Source organism: Ambystoma mexicanum, chromosome 5p (assembly GCF_040938575.1).
Source record: "Ambystoma mexicanum isolate Mex_15411 chromosome 5p, UKY_AmexF1_1, whole genome shotgun sequence".
Lineage (NCBI taxonomy): Eukaryota > Metazoa > Chordata > Amphibia > Caudata > Ambystomatidae > Ambystoma > Ambystoma mexicanum.
Window position 1 is genome coordinate 22,716,608 of NC_090930.1, and position 16,004 is coordinate 22,732,611.

The 16,004-nt window shown below is 46.6% G+C and overlaps 1 protein-coding gene across 3 annotated transcripts in view; it reads right to left on the minus strand.

The window, feature by feature from the left end:
* Nucleotides 1-16,004, minus strand: part of OGT (O-linked N-acetylglucosamine (GlcNAc) transferase) — an 810,702-nt gene that overhangs the window by 675,260 nt on the left and 119,438 nt on the right. For all 3 annotated transcript variants that reach the window (XM_069612350.1, XM_069612349.1, XM_069612348.1), the window contains exon 4: nucleotides 9,506-9,574. In XM_069612350.1, the coding sequence (XP_069468451.1) occupies nucleotides 9,506-9,574 (69 nt within the window). The remainder of the gene's footprint in view (nucleotides 1-9,505; nucleotides 9,575-16,004) is intronic.

Below are 16,004 nucleotides of genomic sequence, written 5' to 3' on the forward strand. Positions count from 1 at the left end.
AGGTTTCTAAGCGAGGACCCGCAAATGGAACCTGTGTTGCTCTGTGTCTTGCTTCGAAGGCGAACGTGTTGCCCCGGAGCTATCCTCCCAAGACTATGGCAATCTTCTTTGGTCCATTTTATCACCAGTGCTGGGATTGGCTTAGGATGGTAGGATGCAGCCAGGTACATCAAACCTCACTGTGCAGATTAGTTTAATGTATAGATCAGTACTAGAACATCAACATCTTGACGTGAACCTTTTAAACTTTGCTGATAATCAGAGATGTGTGCGACTGGCTGCAATTCCAGGCCTTTGGATGGAGTGCATGGTGGTCATGTCTCCCATCAGAAGCAAGACAGCCATTGACTGCATGACCGGCCACAAGCTAGTGAGCACCTTTTTCTAATGGGCTTCAAAAGACCATTAACTACAACCTTCCCCAGTGTGATCTGTCGGGATGAAACACACAAGAGCCTGAAAGCCATGTAAAAGTACCGCCCGATAGATTTTCCATTTTTATGCCAAATCCCATCAACCTGTGAGACATCCAGCACTTTTTGCTGGACTCCTGGATCGTTTTATTTGTTCCGAGTGGGAGCCCCTACCCCCCCCCCCCCCAACTCATTTGCTCTGACCATGGGAGTCCATTCATTAAGTTTGTCCTGTCCCACTGCGCCTGTAACATTTCTGTTAAAGTAATAAGCATACCTGAATGTCTGGTGGCAGTTGAGATGCTCAACAGGCTTCTGTGCAAGTTTTACTCGCAGGTTGTGTTCACAGCCATGGTAATACACAGAAGAGTCCCCATTGACGAAAAATGGTGGTGGTTTCTTTTTTTTACCATTTCTTGGTTGGTTCCTTGTTGGTCCTTCTGCAGTGCTGGGTGTGGGAGGTCCTGGTTTGACCTTTGTCTTCTGCAGAAATTCTTTGTGAAGCCGCTGAGGCACCAAAGTGTCTGAGGACAGGAAGCAGAGGAGGATTCCAAAACTCTGCTCGTCTTTCCCTTCTGGCATGCCTGTCAGGAACCAGTTCCAACTGGGAGGCTGGCTGTCCTTAAAGGACAACCAGCCCTAGAGTTTAAATGTAGCACGAGTGCGGACTGGCTGGGTTCCTGGATAAAAAGTCTGGCTTGCTGGTGCACACAGTTACCACTGGAACTGAAGATCCGAAGACGACCAGACGAGCCTGCAGCACCTTCAAGCGACCAGAGAAGCCTGCTGAGTGACCGCTGCTGTCCTGACCCGGTTTTTGAATTGACAGGCAAGCTCGGAAGATGAAGACCTTCACTGGTGGGTATAATCAATGCTAAGATGACCTGCAATTTGAGCCATCACACAACGACCAGCCACCTTCCTGGCTGCAAACCGACAAAACCCTGGGACCTGCAACAACTTTAAATTGCAATGTCTTCCCACAAACTAATCCTCCTGAAACTTTGGTCAACTCCTTCCGTTACCTCTAGAGGCACGATCACCCTCCTCAAAGTCCCCCTCACCAAGAGTGCAGGACTGAGACACCGAGGAGAATCGGGTGGGAACCATTCTGCATTGCTGTCCATGGAAAGGTGCCAAAACCACAGATCTGCGTTTGAGCATGACAAATCATTTTCAGGGGTGGGTCCTCACACTAGACTGCTGCTGCAAAATCCCTTCAAGAGTCTCTCTTTTCGTCACTGGGACAAAGGAGCAGGAGACCCGCTCCACCGCTGCTACACCATGAACTCGTCAAAGCTGCACACTCTTCCTCACTCCTAAGGTACTGTGGGACTCTAAATCAAACATACCCAGAGTTGTGGTGTTGCCCCTTTTGTTGCTGGAGTGCCAATTCCAGCGTTTGGGTCTTTCATCTATACATGTTTGCTCCAGGCCCCACACTTGTGCGACTTCAAGGAGCTTCCTCAGAAGACCCTGGATTCTCCCTCCCCAACCCCAACAAAAGGCTGCTACCTACTTACTATGAAAGAATGCTCTGGAACTTTGTCTTCTCTACAGTTGCCTCTTTCGTTTTAGCCCTAATCTGAAAAGTAGAACAAGTATTCGAAAGTGGTTACCTGCTATTGGTGATGTTATTTCATTCACTTTATTCCTTTCACAGAATAGTTTGAGTTATTCCAACAGTGGTAATTGATTTACTAAGACTATACACTGGTTTACTCACCTGAAATATTGCATTGGTTTTCTACTTTGTTTTAATAGTTGTTGTAGTACTTCGTTTATTATTTATATCGCGCACATGAGGTAACTGGGCGCTTAGAACTTGTGAAGGAGTTACAGGCATACATAGGATAACAAACACACATGCTAGTCGACCAGTGGTTAAGTCTTCTAAGGCTAGAAAGCACTCCTGTGTGCTAAACTTAGCACCCACAAACCCATAATGTACTGTGAGACATTATCAAGAGCCGCAGGCTCAGAGGTACATTTAAAAAGCTTAATTTACTAACGTTGCTGGGTTGGTGTAATGCCGGTCTGGCCCCAACTCTAAGGGGGAGCTGGTCCCTTTAGCTGAGGTTTCTTAAGGCCGTCGATGTCCGATTGTCCAAACTAAAAGTCTAAAATGTGATCAAACTCTTTAATAAAAAAAAAACAGTGGTTCAACAAAAATAGGAAACCAACGTGGGTTTCAGGTGGTCTTCTCACCAGGTGTCACAAAAAAAGAAAAAAAAAGTTCAATCAAAAAGGGCTGTTCGTAAAACCTTCCCCACAGAGCCCTTGCAGTATACTCAAATACTTGCAGTTTCTTTGGCTCTTGGGTCTCCCTTCCCCAAGCTTTAACGTGTTCCAAATCCAAACACCACACAAGAAATAACAGTTCCTTGAAACTACTTCTCACGATTTCCTTCCCCAAGCTTAGCACTCTCGTGTTCACACACAAGTTTAGCTCGTCAGGATGAACACTTTTTTATTTATTTATTTATTTTTTTCTTTTACACACTTGAAACCGCCTGGTTCTTTGCTCCTCCTAGGCATGACCACTCCCATCTGTAACCCTCCTTATTCCTTGCTCTTCCTTTTAAGCCTCTCACCTTCAGGTACTTCCTGCACTGCTTTTTGTTCCCCTTGGCTTCTTTCCTGTGCACACCTGCACCTTCCTTTTGCTGCACCTTCCTTGGGCACACTTGCACTTTCCTTTTGCTGTACCTTCCTTGGGCACACCTGCACCTTCCTTTTGCAGTTCTTTTTTCATCGTGCACTTGCACCATCCTTACATACTCTTTCCTTAACGTGCACCCTTACAGCGGTCTGTTTCCTGCACACTGGTCACTGTGCATGCATTTCACTCTATAAATGTCTGTCACTTTTCCTTCTTTTTTTTATCTCAGAACATGCCCGTCTTTTATCTTCATTCTCTTCCGCCATGCTAGCGCAACTTTACATGCCTTTCTTTCACTTGAATTCTCTCGCATACATCATTCCGTACAAATTTCCACTCCATGTCGCTTTAAACAGTCTTTCTCCCACTCTACTTCAGTCAAACGCACGCTCCAGAGTTTCTCTCCCTCCAACGCAGCGTCATGTTGACAAACGGTTGCTCTGGATGCATGGGGTTGTGGTCAAGGCCTCACTGCCTGCCCCTCAGACACCCTTGGGACTGGCACACATCCCAAAGGAGCAAGAATTGCCCTGAATGCCACCATCAGGATAAAGGCTGCCGAACTCCTTCCTGCTGCTCTGCTCCTTGGCTTATCGGGTCCAGACAGCATTCACAGCTCGCTCCTCTTGTGAAAAACCACACCTTTTATAGCTGAAAAAACAGTCAAGTGGATTCGGGTGCGAGTGATCATTATTAAATGCCTGACCCTGCCCGACTAATAGTGGGACAACTTGCGTTCTTTCTATAGTTGGTTTCCCTTACTTTCCCCATGTTGTTTCTATGGGTAATCTTTACTGCTCTTAGTTGCCTCCTCCTTAAATCAGTATTTGTTGGAAATGGGGAGGGGGAGATGGGACGAGATTAAAAATAACCCATAAAGGCTGAGGGAGAGTGGGTCAGGGTATTATTGGCACCATGTCTCACCATTGGGTATCCTCCCCCAATCCCTCAAAACCGTCCACTCTGGTGATCCTCCCTCACTTGTCCATCCCCAGGGTCTGGATCCAAAAGCGATGGCCTTCCTGGAAGATCCCGAGGAAGTAGGTGTGAGAATACCGTCAGGTATTTGACAGTACACACAATCCAAGAAAATGGCCTGTATCTTTGAGTTCTATAGTACCTTGATAGCTACCATATTTTATACTGTGAAGACCTATTAACTCACTACCAGATTACAAATTGCACAAGCACTTTAGCATCTGCAGTTTTACGGACTGCTGCAGCCGCTTCAAAAGTAAATGCCGCAAGACACGGTCAACAAAACTATGGGTGTTTAAGTGGTGAAAGGGTTGCTGTATTGTGAAATAGTACCCTTAGGGTAATCTGCTAGTTATGTAAGAGTACAAGTCCCTCCGCACACAAGGAGACCAATGTGAACTGCGGTTTCCTTTGCCTGTGAGTAGAGGCACATCTCAGCTCCACTAAGGGGTCAAAAAAACGCCTGGCTCCTCAAAGTCGGATTTTAAAAGGAAGCTGCTCTCAAAATAATGAAACGCCTGGCGATGGCTTAATGGTCAATCCTAGATTAGGAACAGGCTCGCTACAGGTAAAGTTCAATACTAAAAACACGGTGAACTGAAGGCTTGATTGGGACCAGGGTTAGGATGTTGAATTGGTTGTGATCGCCTACCATTCACGACAGGTATAGGATTCTTTCTGGTCAAAAGCCAATATAAAAGTAAAGATACCGGTAAACAGAAGAGTCCAATCAAAGAGTCTGTGTATATTAGGCCCAGAATCTGTCTAAAAGGCGCACTGCAAGGTTTTATAGAACTTACATTAATCTTGAAGCTCAAAACCTGCACTAGTGCAACGGTTGCCTTTACATTTAACTGAGAGACTGCACTAAATGCTTCACAAAAATCGGAATTTGCTGTATATGAGATCGTGTCATAATATTCAGTGTTCATAACTCAAGAACAATTTGTTATAAACGTAAGAACTTCCATCTCACTTAAATGCTATTGAGGTGTGGCGGATACAATGGTGCTTTTGACAGTTTGGAAACACCTGGCAGGCCTTTAATAACAACTGGGATTGACTTGAAGGCTTTAGTTGCGACTGACCTGTTTTTGTAATGTGCAATGCAGAGTTCATTGGAACGCCCACCATTTCAATCTGGTTGCAAACATGGCTAGATCAATTTGGTCAAAAGACCAAGGATGAAATGGTAACTTGCATGGTGAAAGACAGCACCTATTGATAGGTAACCTGTGCATCAAGATGCTCTTCTTAAACAATCTGTCCATTTGCTAACTTTTTTGGAGGAAATGATGCAGCAAGCGGTTACCAGAACCTGTACCGACCCTTTACCCCATATTTTAGACGTGATGTTGTGATTTGCAATACTGTTTTTTTAAGTTTGAAAAAGCACTTCTGCCACAGTCATGGGGTCTTGGCACTTCTAATATCTTTTTTTCATAAGTGGTAACAAGGCAGTTTCAAAGACATGCAAGTTCCCATAAGCAAAAGGATGACAAAGAGGATGTAATTGATCTCATTTGTCAGGACCCAAAAGTGGTAAATATCCAAATTTAGGAGTTTTGAAGAAACTAGATATGCTGCAAGGATCAATAGAAGGATTGCAACCCTTTATAGTCCGATACCACATGACCTTCCCTGCCAAAGATTAAGCTGATGGACCCAGCTAAATTACCGACCGCACATAAGAGGGCAGAAAAGAAGAAAACACTGAGGGGTGGTGGGGTAGGATGAAGGCTCTGATCCTTCCTGCAGAAATGACTGAATAGTACAATAAGCCTGTGAACTAACAAAGCCCAGTGCTAGAGAAACATGTTCCTCACGGATCAAACCTAAAAGGACTGGCTATCATAAGTACATAAAACAAGTGAAAAGAGGAAGCACAAATATAAGAATGAGGGAGGGCCAGCGCTCAGGGGACAGCCAATCTGTACATTTCTTGGCTAATCCTGAAAAATCATACATGGGCCACAATATCAGCTCTGCTTCCGATTTTCACTCTACTGAAGTCGAGAGGCTTTCCAATGCAGCCAACTGCCGCCTTGTAGGAAATGTTCATATATTCCTCGCCACCACACAATCTCTTCTTCATCGAAAAGTATTTCACTCGCTTTAAATTGGGCACTGTTCTAGTCGCGGGATCAGGGTCGACTGCAATATTTATTCTGAGTTATTGCCACCCTAAAGATTTTCAGAAACGTCCTCGTCTTACTAACCATTTGCAGCGATAGGCTAACCCAGTTTTGATAATCCCTCTTCTAATACTTTTGAACCTGACTTTACTAACATCCATGGCAGTCACTTGGCTTGAACAACCAACGCTATAGCTTCGGATGTTAAGGCATGGCTTTACGCCAGGATGCGCGCACCCCCCCCCCCACCTTGCCCATTTTCTAGTCAACTCGCTCCCATCACTTCTGAGTCCTGTGCAAACCAGGGAGAGTGTTTCACATCAACAAATAGGCAGGCCTTGAAAGAAAGCACCTGACACCTCACATAGCCATTCCGGCTTCGTTCAGCTCCCATCCTGCTGAACAAGTGCATTCCCATCCTGCTGAACAAGTGCATTCCCATCCTGCTGAACAAGTGCATTCCCATCCTGCTGCTCACTTATAAAACTCCTCAGCTCACATGCAAGTCATTACTAGAGCGGCCAAATGTAATGCCACCTTTCAAAATGGCCTCATATCTATTTAAACACCTAATAATGATGTGTCTCAACTTGTAACTGACTAAAAGACAATTTAGTCTGATGTTGAAAACATTTAAGAAAGTGAGCCACATAAACGTAGTCCTAGGCAAGATTCTATGTATGCATCTGGACTGCAAATCAACATTTAAAATGCAAACACATTGGCACACTCCAATATTAAGAAAGTCAACCTTTTGCAGTCAGTAATTTTGAACAGTGGACATTTGAACCACATACCGTGAAGATGCATACATGTATAAGTGCATTGGAGAGAGAATCGAATTTGTTGACAACTTTAATGGACAGCTGAAGAAACTAAACAGACCGTCGCCCTGAAATACGGATTTTCAATAAGTTCCCCTACAGCATCTAAACCTTGAATAGCACCTCTGCACGTTGGTTGAGGTCCCTGTAACGCAAGCGCAAGTCGCCAGCCGCTCACCAACGCGCAATGCAATCGCCGCGCCGCGCAGCCGCTTCAGACGAATGGCCAACCTGAGCAATTCACAAAGTGTGACTGGAATTTGTTCTTCTAAACTTGAGAAGTTTGGCCCGTCAAACTGCCGAAATCCCAAAACTGCCAGCCCACCACAGCATATTCATCAAGTTGACCGCTCACGCGCTTCGCTGCTGCCCTCCCCCCAGCACGCATCGCAACCCCTGCGGCGCGGCCTCTGCGCTACTGCAGGTCCACAGCACATCATAAGGAAACTAGAAAGCAGCAGTCCAAACAAAGAAGAAAAAAGGAAATAAAATGACCAACCAGGAGAGTTAGAAGCTTTTTACTAGTTAAACTGGCTCCATAAACTGATGTATCTAAGGGTTTATTCTCTTACTTTTACTATATTGCTTGGAAAGAATTGTGGCAAATAGTAGGAATCATTCTTACATTACTTGCTTGTCATTACAATAATTTAAGCTTTCCTGAAGCCACAAGACAGAAGAGTCAGGCATGGAGCAATGGTTTTGCTGTGGCAGTTACAAACCCGTTACCATCTCTCATCATCTGCCTGTACGGTGCGTTCCTTGCTGGAAGAGGACGAGGTGCATGTCTGCCCTAGATCCAGGCCTCGAGCTCCCTTCAGCGAGGCACCTTTACGCATGGAATAGCAGGTTTCACCCACCTGAAACCTTCTAAATACAATGTCAATGGTGAAAAACCAAAAACAAGAGAGAAAATACAAGATTAGTACAATCTCAACATAGCACATGTATTCTTTGGCTCTACAACAAACATTGGAATGAGGGCATCTTGAGGTCTGGTAACATGAACTTCATGCAGAAGGATGACACGTCTGGGGGCGATTGGATACAAAGGGCCAGAAGAAAGGCTCTCAAATTTGAAAGGGACAGGTGGTCAGGCTGGAAGGAATTGGCTGGCTTAATGTAACAAATGCACTGATTACAAAAGAGTAATGTTTAAAACACAAACTGGTTGATTAAAGTCCGCACAGAAAAACGCTTCCCAACTGAGCGGCTCCAGTTCTGAAATAAAGAGGTGAGCGGCATCCTACGCAGCGCAGTGTCGCATCCTGAGCCAGTCACACTGAAGCTGCAGTGGAGTGTAGATTAGTGCTAGCTGTCCGCTCCGAGAGCTGGCTGCCCACGGCGACACCCAGTACACACAAGTGCTCCCAGCCACAGGTCTGTGCCATTCTAGCCAGGCCAGACTCAGCCTTGCACATGCAGCAAAATGGTCTTAATATTACAATCTAGTCAGGCTCAGCCGTGCAGTTCTAACATGCATTCCCAGTCCCCTCCCATGGGCGATTACTTCCCAGTCTTGCACGCTACCCAAATCATATTACCAAGTCTCATCTCAACACTCCTGCCTTAATCATTTGCCCAACTATACAAAAGGTTGTCCTTCCCTCCAACCAACAAATCTGGATCTAGAAATTATCGCCTTCCCAGTGGCTGCAGCGGCAAAACGGACAGCTACGCGGCGCGTACACTCCACGTAGTAGCATGCGCGTGGGGCAAGGAGTCACGAAGAGCCATAGCAGCAGCGGCATCTTTTGGCATGTCCGTACTCCGCACCCCGGTCAGCGCAGACGCGCAAGGTGGCTTGTAACAAGACAATCTAATATCTCAATCATGATTTAGAGACTAGTGCAAAGCTGTTGCACTTTCAACACATAGGTCAAATTCGCAAGATTTGGAAAAGGTGAACTGCTAGAAGCCACCTTCTTATCTCAGCACGATTTTCATCAATCCATTTCCTCAATCAAGCCAGCCTCATCCTTGTCCAGTAACTTTTGGGGCGGGGCAGGATAGGAGTGAAGGGAAAAGGGCGGGAGTCGGGATCGGATTCTGCTGTGATGATCATACTAGCCTTTCTTCTAAAAAAACAGCAGCGTCAGGGGATGAGCGTGAAATGTCAATCTGACCGGGGTGGGTGGGGCTGTCCAGTTTTCAAATGAAGACACAAAAGACTAGACATCTGCAACCTGTGGGAGACTGGAGACAAATCCTAGAGTCTCTTCTGCACCAGGGCGAGAAGCTCCATGGGTACAGTGGGGTTCATTTACTGGCAAATGGAAGCCAGGAGTGGACATGAAGGCTCTCCCAAAATGTATGAAAGAACGGAGTGTGCCAGTCTGATCCTTACTGTTGAGTCCAACACGCAGATGTGTTCTGTGTTCAAGGTGGATCCGTCACTCCTGCTCCTCAGTGTCCAGGGATGGAGTGATAACATGAAAGGATTGCCAACAACACTTTAAACGCTCTGCGCAACCAGTTCACACGAACACCTACCTTGGCTTCTTCCAATCGACCAAGGGCTTTCAGCAGGTTTCCCAGGTCACTGCGAACACAGTACAAATCCTGCAATAAAAAGAGGGGAGTCAACAGTGGGACCCCATGAAATAGGTTCTGACCCAACCATTACGCTGCAGAGAGGAAACCTCCTGCCCTCCAACAGGTGGGACGTCCCATTAAACATCCTTAAATGAACACTAGCAGACACACCCAGAGCAGGAAATATCTTATCCAAGACCAACAAATAGTGAGCACCAGTTTAAAACACTGGGGACCTCTTTCAAAGTATACAACAATATTTTCACCAGTAAAAACTGAAGAGCCTACTTTCTACATTAGCCTGCAAGCTAACTATGCGAAAAACGCAAGCGCACAAGCAATCAATATAAACCCCACAGAGCAACATTCCATCCTAGACCTTGCTTGTGGGATCAAGTCATGCACACGTCAGCAATCGGAAGAGCTGTAGCCAGGAAGAGTCAGCCTGTATCCTGTAGAGCACATATTGTCCAGTACAGGATTTGCCTTGATATGAGCCGCACGCTGTGCACCATCAGGCAGTGGCGTTAGTAGTCGGATATGGAAGTGTTTGCAGCATTTTAAGTGTCCATAAATGTGCGCCTCCACTAAGGGCAAGTCTAAAGTCTGACAAGGGAATATTAGCCAAGAGCCATGCACTATCCTCCTCTGGTCCTGTAGATCAGAGGTTACGTTCGTTTAGAAAGTGGATCCATCCTGTGCCCAGCTAATCATTAAATGGGCCCCCCCCACACCTTGTTTCTAAATATAAGTAAGAGGACCAGGATGTGGACAAATTCTGGCGAAACAAACTTGCACTGTTAACTCACTTACATAAGAAAGCAAAGGCATGCGTTTAGGTAGACAAAGCAAAGTATTTATATTTGTGTTTGGTTTATTTATAAAGCGCAACCAGGCCCAGGGGCATACGGGCGCGCCAGTTTTTGATCATGTTACATAAGAGTACAGTTACATTAGCAAGCAGTAGGCAACAGTTGCGGTTACAAATAAATGCATACATTGGTATTACAGGTACAAGCATACATGTTGCAATTTAAGGCGGTGGGCCGAAGGTGCAACAGATAGTAATATTATTTACAATATGTACAGTGGGTAGGCAGTAAATCTAAGCTCTAGGATGTTAAGCTGTCAATGTGTCCAAGTCACGAAGCCAACGTTTGGTGTGTTGCGTTTAAATAGGTTAAAGGAGGTTAAGTAGAGCCGACAAATTACAGATGGGGCAGATAAACTGCACATATAATTAAAAGCAGGACATTGTGCTTCTTCCAGGGACAGAAAATCAAATATTAAAATGGTATTCTGTGGATAAAATTAGAAAGTTCGTCTGAGTATTATTGAGCGTGGATTCTTATGCACTGCCGCCAGTCTGTTCGCCCCCTCTTGAGCCGCCATGCGCCTGAAGGTAGTGGCCTTTCCTTATCAACAATCCCGCCTCTACTGGTGAACCAGCATCACCCTCGTGGACCAGGGATTGAAAACACCTCTAGAAAAGTATAATTTCGGAAGACCTCTAGATTTTAAGTTTTTATAAAAACAGGTTTGTATTGGTGTACATTTGTTCCACTAGTGACATCTTTAGAGAAATCTAGTATTTAAAGTATTGCGGAACACATTTAAAGTGTTGTAGAACACATACCCGCTGGTGTCCTCCTGTACTTGTGCCACGGCAGAACCACGGCAAGTTGAGAGGTAGATTTCTTCCCAAAATGATTACAAAAGCGGCAGACAGGTTCCTCAGGGATTAGACCAACAAGCCAGCGAACCTTTCGACATTGGCACATGTTAATACGACAGTGTAGAGGCTAAAATGAGCCGTATAAAATCGACATTTAGGCCTGGGAATACATACATTATACCATTTCTAATGGTGGAACTAAAATCCAGAATCGCATAGGCATTTTCAGCGTGGGCAATACAAGCAAGCATGCCTTTGAACGTTATCTGTTGCCAGCTTGAGCCAGAACATGGCAATTCAGCCTCCACATCCAAGAAGCCACCTGAAGCTCACAGTACAAAGCTTCATGTGCCCACTGGAAAAGGCCATGGCTGTAAGCAATTAGAAGGAATAGCTCTAGCTGTGTCCTTGCCATTTATTAATAACTGCAATCTGGTCATCCGTTACTGTTTTAGGTGCAATTGTAGGTAGAGGCTTACAAAGAAAACCTCTTTAATTCAGGGCTTTCACAGGTGTGGCCACAGGTGTCTGACACCCTTAAATGATCATCACAATAAGAGTAATGCTAACTGTTAGTATTTAAGGTTCATGTAAGGGTGCAAGGGTGGTTGTGGGGTGGGGCAGAATTAAGGGTGCTCTCTTAAACCCCAATTTCCACATCTTGGCAGAGGTATTTTCTGTTTAAATACTAGTGACGAGATTAGGGGTGTAACGGTACACTAGTGTAACTACCGTAAACAATTTAGTTTAGAAATAACAGTTGCTGGGGCACAAGGGATTTGCACAGGGTCATCAGCGCAGCCTCAGCCTGCTGTTTTGCCACCGAAGCTAGAAGGTAGAGGCTGCCCAGGCGGCTTGATGGCGGTGGTGGCAAGCAGCGATCCACGTAGAGCTCCACAAATTACTACCTGTGTGGCCAACTGAGAAGAGAGCATATACTGGTAGCTGAAGATCTGATACAGTGGCGTGCCTGCGCGCAAAACAGCACATTATTTTTGCTTTCCTTTATTCTTGAAAGCTTAATAAATGCAGATGCATGCAGCACACTTTAAGCCGAGCTTCACGTGGGTTGTCTCCTAACAACGCTCTGCATGCAGAATCCTGGACAACAAAGACTACCTTGGAAAACGAGCCGATATTTCCAATGTGCACTTGCTTGCCTCAGCAAGAGGTAACGGGAGCTGCAGAGGACCGCTCTACGCGTCGATCCACATTCGCGTCAGGCAGCATTCAGCAAGGTGCAGAGCACCCAGGCTCCTAGCTCAGCAATTCCCTCACCTGAAAAGGTAAATGTAACTTGTGACCAGCTCCAGCACATGCCACCGAGGAGCAGCGCATTTTGTAAGCGCTCCAGTGGCACGCGCTAGGGCCCTGGGCTCATCTGCTGGACCTGGCTAGCTCTTGCTTAGCAAAGACCAGTACCATTGTACTGGTGGAATGGACTTCCTTGACTATACCCTTGAAGGCGTCCTGTCATCTGCGGGGAGAGCATGGGGAGGAAGCACCCCAAGAAGCGATCCAGGCCTCAGCAGCGCTGGGTCTCCGTTCCTGATCGAAGCGCTGAGGCGCCTGTGGAGCGTAGCCATAAGGCTTCAATAGGTACATGCATCCCTGTGGAGGTCAACCGCGTGTACCGTAAGGTCCACCGCTGCTTCCTGAGAGAAGGGGACTAAAACCTTCTTGCAAGACCCACTCAATGGCTGCGGAACCAGGTAGGCCCTGATGCAAATGCCAGATGGCCGCCGGTCTAGCAGGATACGCCATGTGCTTGTCTGCCATCTTGGGGCCTTGCGCAACACCCTGGGAGGATGGGGGTGAAGGCCCTGTGCCACGTTCTGGCTCAGACATGAAAGCCTATCTAAATTGAAGGATGGGAGCAAGCTATGACCGTCTGTCAAAATAAAATGGCCTATGCTAATAAACCTATTGCAGTGTAACCACAACCCCTCACGCATCGAGGTCCCTCTGTATTGTTTCTGCCCTGAGGGAGCCTTCTATACGTGAGTGAGTACAGAAAAGAGAGAGATGTAGAAAGATGTCTATGTTCCTTCCATCTGAGCGGGGAGGAGGGGTGGGCGCATGTGAATCTAAGCAGATACAACCATCAGAAATGCTTTTACGGAAAGTAATGCATTGTCTTCTGATGTTTGTTAATCTGCTTAGAATCACATGCTGTGCATAGACTAGCGAGCAGTACCCGGAGTTGGCGGTGGGTTATGAGAAGGAACAGTAGAGAAAAGATGTCTCAATACTGCTTGTCCCACCTGGGAATCAGATCTAGAGTGAGCATCTAGACAGTAGTGTTTTGTAAAGGTGTGCACAGAACTCCAGGTTGCCGCTTTGCAAATGGACTCCAGGGGAACGTTTGCAATGAATGCTATGGATGCCCCCGTGCCTCGAGTAGAATGTGCTCTTGGCTTGAAGGGTAGTTCTCTCTTAGCAAGAGTATAACAGAGTGATGCATTGAACAATCCATCTAGATATAGTGGACTTTGAGACTCCATCTCCTTCTCTTCCTGCTGCCACTGAGACAAAGAACTGATTAATCTTCCTCAGTGGCCTGGTCCTTTCCATATAAAACATGACAGCTCTGCGCTCTTTTCTCCCAAATTGGAAGGGTTTTGACAGAACGTTGGTAGTTCTATTGACTGGTTGACATGGAATTTCGATATGAATTTCGGTGCAAACCTTGGGTGTGTGCGTAGAACCACCTTATCTTTGTAAACTGTTACGAAGGGGTCTAGAATAGAAAGAGCCTGTAGTTCACTTACTCTCCTAATGGAGGTGATAGCTATTAGGAAAGCAGTCTTAAGAGTGAGTTCCTTAAGAGTTGCCATGTGCATGGGTTCAAAGGGTGAGCCCATGAGCCTGGTAAGTACCACATTAAGGTCCCAGCCGGGAGCTGGGTTTGCTATCGGAGGGTGTATTCTCTTTACCCCCTCCATGAAGGCTTTGATAACTGGGACTTTCCACCATAACACCTTAAGTTGAGAGGTGGTGTATGCAGAAAGTGCCGCTAGATGGACTTTAATAGAATTGAACACTAGACCTGAGTCCAGTAAATGGGTCAGGTAAAGGGCAATTTGTGTGGGAGAGCAGTGGACTGGGTTGATGCGCTTACCTCTACACCAGATGACAAATCTCTTCCACTTGCTAGAATAGCAGTGGCGAGTGTTGGGTTTTCTTGCTTCTCTGAGAATGTCCATGCATCTCTGTGGGAATTGTAAATGGCCAAATTCTAGGACCTCAGGAGCCAGGTTGCTAAGTTCATGTTCTGTGGCATGGGTGTAGTGTCTTGCCCTTGTCCTGTGACAGCATGTTGTACGGGTAGGGCAGTTTCACCGGTGGGAACAGGGACATCTCCATCAGGTGCACAAACCATAGTTGGCTGGCCCACATCGGGGCTATCCGTATCATGGTGACTGGTTCCTGGTGCATCTTGTGCACTATCTTGTTCAGCAGAGGAGTCGGGGGGGGGGGGGGGGGGGGGGGGGGCGTAAACAAATTTCCCTCACCATGGTATCCAGACACCGTTCCCCTTGGAGCGGTTCTGTGGGTATCTGGAGGCGTAATCTAGGCATTGCGAGTTCTCCAGAGTTGCGAACAGGTCTATTTCTGGGAAGCCCCATTGTGTGAAGACGTCGAAGACGATGTCTTCGAGTAACCGCCATTCGTACTCTGAGGGCAGAGGGAAGTCTGTGCTGAGTTCGTCTGCTAGCAGATTGCGTTCCCCTGGTACATGTTGTGACAATAGGAACATGTGTCTGAGAGCCCACTTCCAGATGTTCTGGGACAGCTTGGACAGTCCTGGAGAGTGAGTGCCCCCTTGCTTGTTGAGGTAGTACATGGCTGTGGTGTTGTCCGTGAGGACCATCCCCGTTTTCCCTTGTAGGTGTGTCTGGAAGGCTTTTAGTGCCTTGAACACCGCAAGTAGCTCTAATAAGTTTATGTGCTTGGAAGCTACGCTCGGAGGGATGCGTCTGTGGTTAGAGTGGCTTCCACTGCGGGGGTGGCGAATGGTTTCCCCATCATCAGGTTTTCCTTCGACCACCACCATAGCGAGAGAACCAAGGCCTGCGAGACCACCCATTGTCCGCTGGCTTGACACCACTGGCTGTTGAGCCACTCTTGCATTGGGAGCAGCCGCGCGTGAGGTAGCAAATAAATACATGACGCCATCATTCCTAGCAAGCACATTGCTTTGCGTACCGTCACCTCTCGACCGGCCACATATTGAGGGATCTGAAACAGCATATTTTGGACCCTCTCGTTGGAGGGGAAGACGAGGCCGTCCTTTGTTCAAATTAGAGCCCCTAGGAATTGTTTGATTTGGCTGGGGTCTAAGCTGGACTTCTTCTCGTTGATGGAGAAGCCCAGCTGGAACAAAAGGTCTACTGTCTTCTGGGTGTTTGAGAAGCATGTCTCGTAGGACTCCCCTGTTGTGAGCCAATCGTCGAGGTAAGGGTATACCGGTATGGACAACCTGCGCAGGTGGGCCACTGCCAGTACCTTCGTGAATACCCTAGGTGCAGACACTATGCCGAAGGGTAGCACTCTGAACTGGTAGTGTTTGCCCTCTATCATGAACCTGAGGTATTTTCTGTGTGCTGGCAACATCAAAATATGAAAGTATGCATCTTTCATGTCTAGTGTGGTCATGTAGTCCCCCTGAGATAGCAGGGGAATTACCTCCTGTAATGTTACAATACGAAATTTTTGTGGTTTTACAAATTTGTTAGCTAGGCGCAGATCTAGTACAGGGCGCATGGTTAGGTCCTTTTT